We start from the raw sequence: 16,926 nt of genomic DNA, 5'->3' as shown, positions 1-16,926 counted from the left end.
GGACCTTGTCAAAGACTTTCTGGAAATCTAAGTACACTATGTCCACTGGATCCCCCTTGTCCACATGTTCTTTGACCCCTTCAAAGAACTCTAATAGATTAGTACGAAATGATTTTCCTTTACAGAAACCATGTTGACTTTTGCCCAACAATTTATGTTCTTCTATGTGTCTGACAATTTTATTCTTTACTATTGTTTCAACTAATTTGCCCGATACTGACGTTAGACTTACCGGTCTGTAATTGCCAGGATCACCTCCAGAGCCCTTTTTAAATATTGGCATTACATTACTTATCTTCCAGTCATTGGGTACAGTAGCTGATTTAAAGGACAGGTTACAAGCCATAGTTAATAGTTCCACAATTTCACATTTGAGTTCTTTCAGAACTCTTGGGTAAATGCCATCTGGTCCCGGTGACTTGTTACTGCTAAATTTCTCAATTAATTCCAAAACCTCCTGTAGTGACACTTCAATCTGTGACAATTCCTCAGATTTGTCACCTACAAAAGATGGCTCAGGTTTGGGAATCTCCCTAACATCCTCAGCTGTGAAGACTGAAGCAAAGAATTCATTTAGTTTCTCTGCAATGACTTTAAGTGCTCCTTTTGTATCTCGATCGTCCAGGGGCCCCACTGGTTGTTTAGCAGGCTTCCTGCTTCTGATGTACTTAAAAAACATTTTGGTATTACCTTTTGAGTTTTTGGCTAGCTGTTCTTCAAACTCCTTTTTGGCTTTTCTTATTACATTTTTACACTTAATTTGGCAGTGTTTATGCTCCTTTCTATTTACCTCACTAGGATTTGACTTCCACTTTTTAAAAGATGCCTTTTTATCTCTCACTTCTTCTTTTACATGGTTGTTAAGCCACGGTGGCTCTTTTTTACTTCTTTTACTGTGTTTTTTAATTTGGGGTATACATTTAAGTTGAGCCTCTATTATGGTGTCTTTGAAAAGTGTCCATGCAGCTTGCAGGGATTTCACTCTAGTCACTGTACCTTTTAATTTCTGTTTAAATAACCTCCTCATTTTCGCATAGTTCCCCTTTCTGAAATTAAATGCCACAGTGTTGGGCTATTGAGGTGTTCTTCCCACCACAGGAATGTTAAATGTTATTATAACACACTGCTTTCTTCTTCAGCTATAAACAGATTGTTATAACGGAAACCGATTTGCAGCCTTATAACAGATGCTACTGTGTGACCCTTATAATTATGTGTGCATTATTATTATTATTTATTAACTGACGTGCTGTTTAATTCATTGGAGAGTGTTGTTCTAGAAATCCTCAGATTCCTAGAATAAATATCACATATTGTCAAGAACTGATCCAAACCTCCCACCTCAAAAGAAATAGGTTGGCCTCCAAAATCCGCTTCCAAGATAAATGAGATACATATATTACAAATGGTAAAGTAAATATGCGCTCCATAACAATCCTGTTTCTCTTCTCAGGGCTATCTGCAGGTCACATCTCCAAAGTTGTTGTGGGAGACAATAAGCACCAATATTTTCTGGTAATTGGCCGAGCAGTGGATGAAGTTCGGTTGGCCCAAAACCTAGCAAAAGCAAGTGAGGTTATTCTATCGCCGAACTGCTGGGAACTCTGTAACAGGAGCATGATAGAAATAGAAAGAATTAAAGATCAAAGAGCTGTTAAGGTAGGCAATGTGGAGTGTGCAACAATGGTTCATAACCAGTGGAGTTCATATTGCCTTGTTATCTAGGTTGGGGTATGTTTACGTGCCTTATTGTCTTCTGCTGGATGCAATCTCACACGTATGCTTGTGTGTATATTTGTTATTGGGCCTCTATCCAATGGACCAGCTGGGCAGAGCGGGGCGAGAGGGATGGTGATGCGAAAGTTGAAAGTGGTGATGAAGTAAGAAGGCATAGTAGAATGTGGGAAATATCTTGTTCCCTGGAAACATGGGCTTAATTTTGGCTTCCTCTTGCCAGGAGTGGCTGGTCATTAGGGAATAAGGGGGGTAAGCCTGTTATACCAATAAAATAAAAACCAGCAGGATCTTATTAAAGGGAAAAAGGCAAAATACCACATTTATTGTGAATACAGAAAGAATCATAGTAAGTAGTTAGTTATAGTTATAACATTCTATTCAATCTCATATTTATTCACACATTCATTCATACAAACAGACACACACACACACACAGAGGTTCTGCAAGGTTGTTATCATAGTTACCAGCCTTAGAGTTGCTCATGCCAAGCCACTGGCCAGGTGGCCTGGAAATGAGGAGGGAGCAGGGCCTTGTCAGATGCTCATCTGATGCTCCTGGAAGTTGGTTTGCAGAATCAGACCCCGCAAAGTTCTCACTTTTTAGAGTCTATTTTCATAGGAATTTCTTCCTATGCCAGTCTGTGGGAATTGCTTCATCATGCTGTTGCTGAATCAATCAGCAGATAGCACATTCCTGACGGCTCCATGCTGCTAGATGTTATCTTGTTCTTTGGTTCTCCCATTCTTGAGGCTGTTAGGTGGATTCCAGTCTGCCCTCCGGGGGGGGGGGGGGGGGGTGTCCTCTGGTTATTTCCACTTGACGCCTTCTTCAGCCGATGGACACTGGATTCTTAGGCTGGCACCTCCCTGATCATTCAGTTATTATCCACACCAAGCATCCATCCACATACATCCTCTAGCTCTATTTTAATCACAATTGTTAATACAACAAAAGGGCGGGGAGTCTCTGGGTGTTGTTTCTGTTGTTACAGAGTATTGCTTTGAGTCTCTCTGTGTGTGAATTGCTTTGAGAACAGACTCTGTCTTAGAATGTACTAACGCAATTAGCAGCTTGCAAGTTTCACACACAGAGGGAGAGAAACAGTACCAAAAACCAAGAGATTTCTTAATTAGTAATACCCTGGAATTTAAACTGTGGGGAATCAAACTCATTTGTGATTTTAATACAGAACTTCTTTAATATGATCCAACAAGCCCCACCAGTGATCTCAGACCTGGGTAGTGTAGGTGTTGTACTGCAGAGGACAGAGCCACAAAGCCAGAATTTGGGGCTCTTTATCCATGCTCCCTGCAGCCTCCAGCCCCTGCAAGAGACTCTGCAAGAGAAGATTGAATGGAATGTTATAACTATAACTAACTGCTTACTATGATTCTTTCTGTATTCACAATAAATGTGGTATTTTGCCTTTTCCCCTTTAATAAGATCCTGCTGGTTTTTATTTTATTGGTATAACATTTTGGTGGAGAATTGCGAAAGGGGGAATATTGGTAAAAAACCTCAGTTATTGTAAATATTGGTGTGCACACAGCCAGCTCTATTGAGCTAGGCATTTCTATTAGATTAAACCAGACCTGCTGGCCTCCGGGAAGGTAGCAGGGGACCTGCTGGCCTCCGAGAAGGTAGCAGGGAAAACAGATTAAACCAGACTTGCTGGCCTCCAGGAAGGTAGCAGGGGACCTGCTGGCCTCCGAGAAAGTAGCAGGGAAAACAGATTAAACCAGACCTGCTGGCCTCCGAGAAGGTAGCAGGGAAGAACAGGTTAACCGGACCTGCTGGCCTCCGGGAAGGTAGCAGGGAGAAATAGGTTAACCGGACCTGCTGGCCTCCAGGAAGGTAGCAGGGGACCTGCTGGCCTCCGAGAAGGTAGCAGTGGGAAATAGGTTAACCGGACCTGCTGGCGTCCGGGAAGGTAGCAGGGGACCTGCTGGCCTCCGAGAAGGTAGCAGGGGAAAAACGCATAGATTAAGCTATGATTTCAGAATCTAGGCTGTGTCACTTGCTAAGTAATACCAGCAGTGACAAAGAGATTGAAATATCCATGTTAAGATGTTTAAAAGAAAACAGGGTAAGCCAGTACCAGAGGGAGGAATGGAGTCAGAAGGAACTCCAACCTCACCTTTTATTAAAGAAATTATACCTTTTAAACAAATCCTTCAAAAATTTGGGCACAGTCCTTGGACTAAACAAGCCCTAGCTGATGTCTGCACTATTTCGGACCTGGAGGATAGATTGGCTCAGTATATCCTCATATACAAACCTTCTAGTGCTGCCAAAAGAGATGCAGCAGCAATTTGGTTGTTGTGGGAGGCATGTAAGGTGTTGTACTGCAGAGGACAGAGCCACAAAGCCAGAATTTGGGGCTCTTTATCCATGCTCCCTGCAGCCTCCAGCCCCTGCAAGAGACTCTGCAAGAGAAGGGATGCAAATGGCAGAGGGAGGAGGTGCAGAGCAGTGAATACCAGAGCTTTCTCAGCAGGGGGCAGGGTTCCGACCTGGGGGGCATCTGAGATTGGTGGTGGTGGGTGTCAGGTAGGAGGGGGAAGATTTTGGAGCCTGGGAATGGATTCGCTAGAGCTGGAGGAGTGTGTGAGGGCATTCTGAGCCTGGGGCTATCTGGTGGCCAGGGCTCAGAGCTGAGGGTGTGGGCCTGAGCTGTGGAGGCCTGTTAGGAAGAGGGAGGATCTCAGCCTGGGTGAAAAGGTGTGTTTGTGGGGCGTGTTTCTCAGCAGGTGGGGAGCTGAGGGAAGAGTTTGGGGGGAAGGTTGATGGAGTTGGTTTGTGACTGAGGGTGTAGGTGGATCAGTGACTGTGGAGGGGGCGGTCGGGGTGTGGTAGGGTACAGCTAGGTTGGAATGGGAGACATTAGAGCTAGGACAGAACAAGAAAGGGGTCACAGAGGGGTAAATACTGTTCTCACTTTCCTTACCTTTTCCTGTAAAAGGCCCCAAGTACTCATCCTGACAGGATAACACAGTTCCCCTGACCCATCCCCCTCACCAACGCTGGTGTCCCCACTTTGAACTCTGAAAATACGACCAACCTGCCAAGGAGTGGAAGTGGGAGCATTGCTACCTGCAGCCCACCAGTTATTTTGAGCATCCCCCTCTTACGCCTTGCACTGGTTCTTGGAGAGCAGCTGTGAGGCTGGGGAGGAGAATCAGACTGTGGGCCTATTGTGATTTTAGTTAGTATCTTTCTGGAGGCACTGAGATAGTTCAGCGACAGACGTCATGAGAAGAAACTGGGCTTCATTCCTGCACCTGCATAGGAGTAAACCCGTTGAAATCATTGGGGCCAATCAGGTGCTTAAAGTTAAGCACGTATGTAAGCCTTTGCAGGATTGGTGGCTTGGACAGATACCCAGCAGGAGAAAGACTGTGGAACTGGAAGGCTCTGCAGCCAGCTTTGGAGGCTGCAGAATCACTTTGCTGCATTTGTTGGGAGCGTAGTCATTTGTTTTGCTCCAGCCAAAAAATCTTTGCTGATTACTGCTGTGTCCTCCATCCAGTTGACAGGGAGGTTGATGATGGAGGTGACAGTGAAGGATGGGAGTGCATTTTATTGAATAATTCTACACTAGGCTTGGGGAAGCGGACAGATGCCTTTAATTCTGTCTGCCTTCAGGCTAGATACATAAAGAACATCTCTGAGACTGAGTTTGACGAGTTCTTCTGGAAATGTACTGAATACCTACAGAACTACCCCACTGGTGAAAGTAACAGTGAGTCCCTCTTCCTTCTACTGCGCTGAACCCCAGGGAGACAGCAGGCTGAAATTCCTGTTTTCCGTCAGTGTAAATGTGAGAGGGTGAATGGACTGCACATGTGGGCCCCTGCCCTGTACCCCTTTGAGTTCCTGTGTACTCCTCCATTACCTGCCACTAAAATCCCGAGGCAGCCAGCTGAATTTCAACTCCCTCTCCCCCCTGCTGGCTTAAACCTGTGTGGACACCAGCAAGGGGTACACTGACTGTGGAGGAGAAGAGACCCTCTCCCTACCTTCTGGGTCAGCTCTATGGAGGCCCCTGGCTGGCAAGAAGAGATACTATAGGGACCCCTGCTCAGTGCCTACAGTCTTTCTGGGCGAGCAAGCTTTCAGTGGTGCTGATATAAGCACACAAGGAATTTTCTAATAAAAAACCCCAACTGTGCATAGGTGCCAACTCCGTGGGTGCACCAGGGCTGGAGTACCCATGGGGAAAAATGGTGGGTACTGCGCACTGACCAGCAGCCCCCCTACCAGAACCTCCCACTCCCCCCAGTGCCTTCTGCCCACTCGTGGGCCTCACTGATCAGCGCCTCCCCCTCCCTCCCAGCGCCTACCACGGATCAGCTGTTTCGCTGTGTCAGGAGGTGCTGGGGGAGAGGGAGGAGGAGAAAGGGTGTAGTGTGCTCGGGGGAGGGGCAGAACTAGGCAGGGAAGGGGCAGGAAAGAGGCGGGGTGGGGCAGAGCAGGAGTGGGAAGAAGCAGGGCAAGGCTGGGGCCTTGGGGGAAGGGGTGAAGTGGGGGTGGGGCCTGCAGGGAGCCGGGGGGAGCACCCCCCGGCAGATTAGAAACTCAGCACCTATGCAACTGTGATTTGCATTTTCAAGATTGTAAGTGAAATAGGTTAGACAAGAATCTCCAGCCCCATCCAGGCACTGTCCAGTCCTCACTGGCAAAAGTCTGCCCTTGAGCAAAGCCAGGAATAAAACCTTACGCTTTAACCACAAGTCTTCCTTCTCCTATTTAAAGCACTAAATTTCCTCCCCTAGGTATCCTCAGAGAAACCTCCACATTGTCTCCTAATGATGAGCTGGAGAAGTCCCTCCGGAAGTTTGTGATGAGAAACATTCTGAAGAAGGTAGTGCAGTAACTTCATAGAATTTTGTTTTTTGGCGTGACGGTCTGTGCTTTACACAGCTAGAATTTTTCTGAGGTTCTGCTGATGCTCGATGTCTAGTTGGGAAGAGTCCAGCGAAGGGCAACAAAAATGATTAGGGAGCTGGGGCACATGATTTACAAGGAGAAGCTGAGGGAACTGGGGTTATTTAGTCTGCAGAAGAGTAGAGTGAGGGGGGGATTTGATAGCAGCCTTCAACTAGCTGAAAGGGGGTTCCAAAGAGGATGGATCTAGGCTGTTCTCAGTGGTGGCAGATGACAGAACAAGAAGCAATGGTCTCACGCTGCAGTGGGGGAGGTCTAGGTTGGATATTAGAAAACACTATTTCACTAGGAGAGTGGTGAAGCACTGGAATGGGTTACCTAAGGAGGTGGTGGAATCTCCATCCTTAGAGGTTTTTAAGGCCCAGCTTGACAAAGCCCTGGCTGGGATGATTTAGTTGGTGTTGGTCCTGCTTTGAGCAGGGGATTGGACAACATGGCCTCCTGAGGTCTCTTCCAATCCTAATATTCTATGATTCTATGATACAGAGGAAAATACAAGAAACCTTGCAGTGTGTAGTTGTGGATCAACTTGTTCACATGGAAAGTTTTCTCCTCCCCGCTCCCTTGGCTTATGACCTGAGACATGAGGGTTTAGATCCCTTCCAAAACTCTTGGGTTTTATTTAAAAAAATCCTTACTATTGTAACATTGGACATTGTCATCATTTTTTGAAATCTGCTGAGTTCTTGACTGCAGGCAATGTGTTCCACAGGCTAATTGTAAGGTGTATGAAAAAGTTTTTTCTTTGTTCCGTTTAAAATTTTAAAGTTTATGGGGAGACCTGGGTTGTAGCAAAGTCACATTGACAGGCTCTGCTCAGCTATCTCCCCCTTTGTCCCCTTGGTGCCTAGCCTCATTTCCCAGTCCTGTGCTGAAAGGATCATCTTCCTGAGCCTGGAGAGTGCTTCCCATTGATGGGGGCCCACTCCTTCCTATGGCAATAGCTGATCTAACATCTTTGCCCTCATGAAGTTAGCACCTGTATCTGAGAGTAGAGTCAGCCCAGCTGGAGGAGGGGTATATGGAGTAGCGAATGCTTCCCGCTCACCAGGAGTACGGACTGTTGAGTACATCTGGCTCTTTTTCAGATTGATGACAACCAACCTCTGGAATATTTATCTGAGCTTCGGCCAGTCACAATTGTCTTTGTAAACCTGCAGTTTGATGAAAGCGCCAATACCTTGCATCTGTGCCAGGCTATCCAAAATGCCAACATGAAGATCTCAGACACCATCCACGTCTTCAGTGGCAAAATCAACAAAGTCTTTATGTTTGACAAAGTGAGTCAGAGCTTCAAGGCCATGCCAGCCAGGCAGCCGGAGCTGGCAAACATTCCCTTGAGAGTGCAGGACTAGTAGGAGGCAGGAAGGACAGTGGTGTTGTCATTAGGGATAGAGAAGGGAGGTGGAGGGCAGCCATCAGGAGGAATGATAATAAGCTCAGTGCTGAAGAGACTGAGTCTGGGGTGGTGGTGGGGCCTCCCAGAGCATTTTGGGGGTGGTGTGTGACAGCACAACTCTAACAGGGTGGGTGGGAGAGCTGGAGCACAGTGGAACTGTTTGCTACAGACATTGTTACTGATTTGCTCTTTGGAAAAAACCCTCCCCCCTCTGGTGTTTTCTTTCCCCTCCCTGGCAGGGCTGCACGTTCCTGTGTGTGTTCGGGCTCCCTGGGGATAAGCAGGCTGACGAGAGCACCCACGCCTTGGACAGTGCATTTAAAATCTTCAACTTCTGTTCTGAGAAGCTCATGAAAATAAAGTAAGCAGGAAGGTGAAGTTCTCCACGTTGTCTACAGGGGTGCTATTGGGCTTGTTTGCCATCTAAACTCCCTCATCCCAACAGGAAGGCCCCCCTAGTGGGCAGAAGGCAGTGACATGACAGCTGGGAGACAAAATTTGGGATTAGCGCAGTTTACCTGGGCTCCCCCTCACGCTACGTGACCCTGACCTCCTAAGGCAGCTACATGCTACTGGAGCAATAGAACCGCAGCCGCAGGGGTGGTACTGGTGGGTCCAGGTGATGGAACTTTTATAGCGACTGGCCATGAATCTGGAACCTGCTCAGGATGACCGTGAACCTCAGCAGCCTTAAGAGCGAACTGCAAAGCCAACCACCTTCACTGACCCATCCCACAACAGCCCAAGAAACTCCAATCCCCAAGTTCAGGCCCTGCAGAAAAGAGAGAGCAATGTGTCTTTCACTAACCCGACACCAGCTGTGCAGGATTCTCAGCTCCATTTGTGTGAGAATGGCAAATTTTTGAGCTCTAAAGGCATTTTGCTCCTTGAGAGCATTGGTAACAGGACAGAGCATGAGCCAAACCCCTACTGACTGTCACCCCCCACCCCACTGGCCTCCAAAGGTCCCATCAAGCCCTTCCTGACTGCATTTGGTGGAGGAGCTCCCGACTGAAGGGGACCCCGAGGCCCGTCCGCTGGCAGGACTCCAGCAGTGCTTGGAGAGAGCACTTCACCCTCTCCTACCTTCCAGCACGCTCTGGTCTGGCTGCTGAATTTTTGAGGCCTGTGCCTTGGCATGCAAGCACTGCTGATTTCACTGAGGCTTCAAATTAAATTCCTGCATGTTTGTGGGACCAGAGCCTTTGTCCCCTTTTGTGTCTATAAATGACAAGACCAGACCAAACCCCACGCCCTTTTCACACCACTGGCACTGATCTCTTTGAGTCTTTGTGTAACCTGACTCTCCTTTTCTGACGTCCCTCCAGCTCCTGACTCTCCAGCAGGGAGAATTCAGACCGGCGCACTCAGAGGGCAGCATTTATATTCAGCTGGGAACAGTGCGTGATAGCCAATAGGGGTGTGTGCTTTGCTCAGTAGCCACTCCCTTTAAGGGGCATGCCAACCATAAAGAGCCAGGGAAATTCAACCAGTCACATGTGAGAGAATTAAATTCCAGGCATGAGTACCCTGCGAGATCAGTGTCCAGTGACAATTAAAGTTAAGCAGTTTTCTGCTGTGTGCACCCATTATAAATATGGGAAGCATACACATACCATAGTGATGGGTGTGGTATAACCGACTGGACAGCTGGATGATGCAAGGAGGGAGGGCTGAAACTCTACACCCATCTCACCACTCCCTCACCCATGGAAGCATTTTAAGGATGCAGGATTTCTACTGTGGGCAGATAAATGTGTTGAGAAAATGTGAATACTTCCTTGAACTTTCAGGCAGGGCTTCACCTCCAGCTCCACACGGGGAAATGAGGGCTCAATTGTGGCTTTGCATTACAGGGAGAACAGGGACTCACAACCCATGGGGAGGTCAAAGAGACATTGTGCCTGTGGAGTTGCCTAAGGGATGCGGCCTCCGTGGCACCCTTGCAAAGGATGGACAGGGGCTCCCTTTGGCCTGGGGTCAGCTCTGCTAGCTGGGGTGGTGAGCAGGTGGGGCTGTGGTCTATCTCTCTGGGGAGGCTAGTTCCAACAGCGATGGTAGCTCATAGCACTCTGCACTCTGGGAAGCACAAGAACTGTCATTACATGGGGATGTGCGTGAGGGAACCTCCTTGCATCCTTCTCCATCCCTTTTGCGCACACACAGAGCTGCACACAGGCTGTTCGGAGACCTAGCTGGCTGATGTGGGGATAGTCAATACAAATTAGCACTACAGGAGTGCGGGTGGGGAGAGGGTGCGTGAGCAGATGCGTCAAGAGGGACTGGACATTTGGGATTGCCGACTCCATGTTGCTCTCATTGCTTGCTAGGCTAGTTTCCATCGGAGTAACCAGCGGGCCAGTGTTCTGTGGAGTAGTTGGCCATCGTGTAAGGCATGAATACACAGGTACAGTCTGTTTCTCTGGTCGTGTGCATGTTTGGTATCCCCTGGGTACCCATGGAGTGTGTGTGTAGGCTGCATATTTTTGCTGGTGGAGGGGTATGTATGCATGGAGCTGTCCACAGGACGGTGGGTGGGAACTCAGTTAACTTTTCAGTGCCCATTTTCTTGCTCTCTCCACGACACAGTCATTGGCCAGAAGGTGAATCTTGCTGCCCGGATGATGATGTATTATCCAGGGTTAGTGTCCTGTGATGCAGTGACCTACGCCAACTCCAGGCTGCCTCATTACTTCTTCGAAGAGCTCCCCCAGACTGAGATGAAAGGAGTTGTGAATCCCGGCGTGGTTTATCATTATCTTGGCATCAGTGAGAAAACGTAAGTGCCCCCTGTGACGTCAAGCTCAGAACACTCAGAACTGTGAGCCACTGTTACCACTCTGCCTTAGCAAGAGCAAGAACTTTGGTACTGCTAAGCTCTGTGGCAGGTCCCTGACACAGCAGCCTGTCTGCCTTGCCAGCAAACTCCTCAAGACTCTGCCAGTCTAAACCTTGGCTTGCTGGTAACAATCAGTAAGCCCCAGCTGCGAGTTCCCCAGAGATGTCTCCGTGCAGCATCCAGTCCCTCATGTTACGCTCACTGCCTCCAAAGAGACAGAGCACACACCAGCCTGTGAGGTTAGCTGAGGCCTCACACTTCACTTTAATACACAGAACTGAGACGGTTTTGTAATAAAACAAGAAAAAGGTTATGCACAAAGCCCTTGGATTTAAGTGACACTAAGCAAGGGCAAAAGAGACAGGCAAGGTCACAAACAAAACACACTTTCTAATGATGAAAACTCAATCTGAGCAAGTTGCAGTCTTTGCCTAAGCAGTTTCTCACATCATGTTTCCATCAGCTCTTGCCTCTCCGGCCAAGAGAATCCAGCTTTCATAGGTCAAAAGGTGCTGGACTCCACTGTCCCCTCAGTGATAGAGAACTAAAAGGTCTTTTTGTTCCCCTTATATTACTCAAAGTCCACAGTCTTCTCCCCCGCTTGTTTAGCTTGATGTCTTTATTTTCCTTATATGTAAATATACTTCCATTGTCCTCTGCTGGTAACCCAGGTAAGACAGGTAAATATGCATGCCTTTGCCTAGGACAGACTGGGTTTTACGCTCTACTTCCCAAACACTTTTCATGAATATATTTCCAGCACACATCTATAACACTTTGTACCCAACCTGTACATACCTCACACAGTGATTTTTGGAACCAGCATGTCACCAGGTTATATACAATACCTTTCATGACATCTTTGAGATATATATCATGACAACAGTGTGTTGGGGTAATGAGTATGTCAGACCTGATGTGAGTTACAGTAGGGGTGCCCTCTGCTAGTTGGCATTGAGGGGCTTCCAGAGTCACACCCTCATTTTACCACGGTGGGGTGGGGGTGATGAAAGGGCAAATTACCTTTGATCAGCACAAAGGGGTGTGAGTGCTATCCTGTCTGTTCAAAGCCACAATGTGCATCATCCTTGCCAAAATCCAGGGCATCATCTCACAGCTGTCTTAGGAAATTTCATCTCCAAAGTCCTGTACTTCCCCCCACACAAGATAGACTCAAGGCAACTTAGTCAAGGAGACAAACAGCTGCTTGGACAGCAAATAGCTTAGTGTAAAAATAGCTTCAACTGGCATACCTTCAATCAAGCCTCATGTTTGAGAGAATGGGTAACTATAGTGTCTCATTTGCATCTCTCTCCCACTCCCTCATCAGCTCCAGCTACTTGGAGACAGAGAACTGCACCATGGAAATGTAGAAGCATGCAGTGTTTCTCCATACACCTAGAACAGCCCTGTAGTCTCAGTCCAAATGACTTTCAGTTCAGATTAAGGGGCACAACAGACTAAGAAAGAACGAATGTAAAGTCTCCATGAGGGAGCACAGTTTGGGTCCCTTCTTGGGAACATGCTGCATCAGCTGTGCTGGCAGAAATTTAAAGGTGCAGTACAGAAAAATCCAAGTTCATAGCAACTGTGGTGTAGCTAGCTAATTATTGAGTTCAGAGACCAAGTTTGCATGTGTTTTGTTTTTTCATATATCCTGATACCTCCTTTCATCAACAGCTGTTTATATAAGAACTGCCTTGCTCTCATTGTCCAAATCCAAGGCTACATTCTTACAAGTTCCTCTCTGTGGAAGGAGCCCCATTAAAATCAGTGGGAGTCCGTATGTGGGAAGCAATTTGCAGGAGCCGGGCTGTTGTTAATGTATAGCTTGCTAAAGAGAGATTTTAAAAAGCAGCGCAGTAGTTCAGAGTAATCACCGATTACATCAACATTCTTCCTTATTAATGGCTTTACTTTCTTTTTCCCATGACATGTTTATAGATTCTCCTTACAGCCTCCTTATTCTCCTTACAGCCTTTGCCTAGTATTAACTCATTCTGCTTTTTTTTTTTTTGCTTTCCTTATCTTTTCCCCTGCAAGCTTCATTGACTCTGTCTATTCCTACTTGTCTCTCATCTCTCGCCCATTTGCAGTACAAAATTGTTTGTTACCTTCAGATCCTTGAGGAGCCTCAGGAAACCAGACTGGTGGGCATTGTATTGCTCTTTACCAGAGGAATCGTAGGCTGCTGTGCCTCGTTTCCTTCTTAGCTCTCCGATGGATTTTAATCCACTCTCCCATTACACCAGGCTCATTAGGCTCCTTAATTATTGATGTTCCTTTAGCGCTCTTCCGAAGGGAAACCCCATGACACTACTTCACCCCATCTCAACTTGAGCTTCTGGGTGCAGGAGGCTTAAGAATAATGAAACCCTTCTTGGAAGCAGGGCTTGGATTCAGAGAGAGTGGGCAGCCCAGCTGCGCCCCCACTCATGTAGATTCTGACCAGGAGTATTTTCGCTCTTTAACTGCAGCTTTCCTTTCTCTTACTCCTTGCAGAATGATTGGCAAAGCGTATCTCACCAAGGAGAGGTCTGAGTATTACCCCTTACTGGGTAGGTGGACAGAGCTCTTCAGAATTCCAGTTGGTTTGTCATTAGGAACCTGTGGAGCAGTTGTTGCTGCTGGGAAGATGATGCCCAGGGAAGAGATGGATGTGGGGGGAAATGTCTGAGGGGGAGCCACTACTGGAGGATAGGTTTCAGAGTAACAGCCGTGTTAGTCTGTATTTGCAAAAAGAAAAGGAGTACTTGTGGCACCTTAGAGACTAACCAATTTATTTGAGCATAAGCTTTCGTGAGCTACAGCTCACTTCATTGGATGCATACTGTGGAAAGTACAGAAAAAAAGTCTTCTGTACTTTCCACAGTATGCATCCGATGAAGTGAGCTGTAGCTCATGAAAGCTTATGCTCAAATGAATTGGTTAGTCTCTAAGGTGCCACAAGTCCTCCTTTTCTTTTTACTTGAGGATATTAAGTAATTGACCATTGGGATCATTCAGAAATGTAAAGCTGTGAGATGTGCTCAGGATGCTCTTAAAGATACGGGGCCTTTACGCTGAAGTTGTGGTGCCTGATCTTGCAGGCCTTATATGGTGCTAAGGAGTGCAGGACCTGTCCATGGTCAGACAAGAGTATGGAATACATGCTTGCCATGTTGTTGTAGCTGTGTTGGTCCCAGGATAGACAAGGTGGGTGAGGGAATAGCTTTTATTGGACTAGTTCCTGTTAGTGGAAGAAACAAGTTTTCGAGCAGAGGTGTTAACTGCCCACTTCATTTTAAGGATCAGGGGGTAGCCATGTTAGTCTGTACCCACAAAAACAACAAGGAGTCCGGTGGCACCTTAAAGACTAACAGATTTATTTGAGCGTAAGCTTTCGTGGGTAAAACCCCCACTTCTTCAGCTGCATCGTGGTTTTTGCCCAGGAAAGCTTATGCTCAAATAAATCTGTTAGTCTTTAAGGTGCCACCAGACTCCTTGTTGTTTTCATTTTAAGGGCTTTTCACTTTACTGACAAATGGGGTTAAAGCAAAATGCTAGATCCCAGCACCCCAATACTGGGTGAGCCCCACCTCGTCTCTAAGTTTTAATCCTGTTGCCCTGTAGGAGCTGATGCACTCAACTACTACCTGCCCTCCCTGGAGGTGAATCTCCTAGTTGGCAGGCTGGTAAGGAGAGATGTAAATTACGCTTCCCTGTGCCAGCTCCAGTGAATGTAGCTCAGGGTCTGTAAGGGAGGCTGGCAACAAATCTGAAGAGTGACCCCGGGTATTGGAATGAACAAGGGGTTGTGTGAGGATAGGGATAATGTAGTCACACTTCTTTGTGTGTTTGCGGGGGACGGTAGCAGCAAGCCGCTGGAATCTGGACAGTCGGGTTTGGGACTACGCTACAGAGGGAAGCTGCAATTATCAAAATGAGTGGGGAGAAAGGGATGGATAAGGCCTGCAGCAGAGGTGGAAATGAACCAGTGACTTATGGATGCATTTTCAATATGGATGGAGACATGCTGCCACTGCTAAGCAAAGAGGGAAAGGGAAGTGCATTGGTCTTTGCTTTCTTACAGTCACTCAATGTTTCTTAGGTCGGGAAAAAGAGCTCGAAATCTATGACACTTTATTGAAAGGATTTGTGGGGTCTACGGAAGGCCGTATCATAATGTATGAAGGCCTTATGGGCTATGGAAAAAGCCAGTTACTTGCTGAAATTGCCTACTTAGGCCAGAAGGCTGGCCACAGGTAAGTGCCTTTAACTTCACTTTGATACACCTGGCCCACTTTGATACACCTGACCCCTGTGCCCCACACACCTCTGCCCCTGCATGGTGATCCTGAGCAGCAACATTCCCACAGAGATTGCAATAATGCCAATGGTAGGAGGCTTTGTGAGGCTGGCACAGACTGAGACGGTGTCTAATTGGCTGCAAACTGACCTCTAATGGCTTAAATGAGCCCTGCATGGGGAAGAGGAGCTTTTAGTAACTTCCTCCTTTAGTACAGCTATTATTTCACATACAGGAATAGCCAGCACAGTCACAGGGGAGGTGAAACAACCATTGGTCCAATTGTACCTATCAATGTCTGTCTACTGCTCTAATTCTTCATTTAATAAATGAGGCAATCTGAGAGATTCACTTGTGGTTGGATGGGTCCTTTTGTGGTTCAAAGGATTAACCTCACCAGCTCTTTGATTAACTGTGGCTTCTTGTCCAGTTGATTTGTTGACCCAGCCACCCCCCGTGAATCAGAAGGCATAGCCGTCCATCTGTTTTCTGACAGCATATGGAAAGTTGATTTCTGGGAACCTCAAAACTAGCAGGGCATGAATACGCATCAGAAAGAGACACTGCTGGCTATTTCTCCCATCCATCCTATGAGAGACTCCTTGGTTGAGGCTGTCATGACCCAGATCAAGTCGGATTCATGTTTCAGTGCTATTTGATGCTAAAGAGGAAACATGTCTAGCAAGACAGTGTATCCAATAGAGCTGCTAAAAAATAAATTGGGGGGCATTCTGCTAATTTGTTTTATTAATTCTCCTCTCATTTTTCCCCCCTTTAATTTAAAAATTCAAAAAATTTGAAATATTTTGAACAGCTTAGTGCTTGGTTGAAAGCTAGGGAAAGATTTCCATGAAAATTGTCAATATTAACAAAAAAAGTCCTTTTTACTTTTCAAATGTCAACATTAAAAATGTTGAAATTTCAAAATTCAAAAGGTGTTGATCAACTCTGGCCCATGTTTTCTGTCTACCTGGACACAGTGTTACTAGCTTTTCATGGGCTAATCCAACTTTTAAACTGTGGACGAAAGCTCATGCGTGTGCTGGGTTTTTCCCCCCCAAGAGAAATGGACAGACTTTAAAAATGTCATTAGTGAGGGGCTGGGAGATGGCCCCTCACTGAGAGAAGACATTTTTGGATGCATGTGATGTGGCAATGAGAGCAGCTCTAATGGGATGGATGCTCATGGGTATGTATGGTTGCATGTCTTTCAATGCAGGATGACTTTAGAGTCCAAGGGGATGCCTGGAACTGAACTGAAAGCAGCCAGGTGCTTTTGACAAGGGTGTGCTCTCCAGAAGACAATAAACAGGCTGATCAGTCTGGACTCTGTCAGAAACTCAAAGGGGTGTGGTTGGGAAAGGTGGTTGGAGATCAGTTCAGGGCTGTTAATCTTTTGTCCCTCAAACAAAAGCGAAAAATGGAGAGGCTGAGCTCTGCGGTTAGGTTGCTTTGCACCAGCCATGGAGGAAACAGAGACCAGGAGACATTGCTCAAATCCACTGCTGATCCTCGGCCATTTATCCATAAGGAAAATCAGGTGCTGAAATGTCTTGTAGTTGTCTTGGAGGTCGATCAGAAAGGGCTGAAGAACGCTGGTTCCATTATTTCTCCTTCATTTGGAAGCTTTTTCTGTGTGTCTAGATGTACATGTGGTAAGCGGTAGGTTTGTGTTTCTGTAATTCTTTCTCAGAATGTGCTGGCTCTTCCTTACT

General features: G+C 46.7%; 1 protein-coding gene across 7 annotated transcripts in view; it reads left to right on the top strand.

Annotated features, from left to right (window-relative positions):
- Positions 1 to 16,926, top strand: part of ADCY10 (adenylate cyclase 10) — a 99,920-nt gene that overhangs the window by 38,590 nt on the left and 44,404 nt on the right. For 6 of the 7 annotated variants that reach the window (XM_075131468.1, XM_075131466.1, XM_075131467.1 and 3 more), the window contains 9 exons: positions 1,454 to 1,659; positions 5,384 to 5,480; positions 6,514 to 6,602; positions 7,774 to 7,965; positions 8,324 to 8,445; positions 10,415 to 10,491; positions 10,674 to 10,863; positions 13,426 to 13,481; positions 15,014 to 15,167. In XM_075131468.1, coding sequence (XP_074987569.1) covers positions 1,454 to 1,659; positions 5,384 to 5,480; positions 6,514 to 6,602; positions 7,774 to 7,965; positions 8,324 to 8,445; positions 10,415 to 10,491; positions 10,674 to 10,863; positions 13,426 to 13,481; positions 15,014 to 15,167 — 1,183 coding nt within the window. Of the gene's footprint in view, positions 1 to 1,453; positions 1,660 to 5,383; positions 5,481 to 6,513; positions 6,603 to 7,773; positions 7,966 to 8,323; positions 8,446 to 10,414; positions 10,492 to 10,673; positions 10,864 to 13,425; positions 13,482 to 15,013; positions 15,168 to 16,926 lie in introns of those variants that run through there. The other variant, XM_075131470.1, reaches the window with a different exon arrangement.

This window comes from Caretta caretta, chromosome 8 (assembly GCF_965140235.1).
Source record: "Caretta caretta isolate rCarCar2 chromosome 8, rCarCar1.hap1, whole genome shotgun sequence".
Classification (NCBI taxonomy): domain Eukaryota; kingdom Metazoa; phylum Chordata; order Testudines; family Cheloniidae; genus Caretta; species Caretta caretta.
The sequence above is the reverse complement of the archived record's forward strand: the minus strand, read 5'-3'. Positions and strand labels throughout refer to the sequence as shown.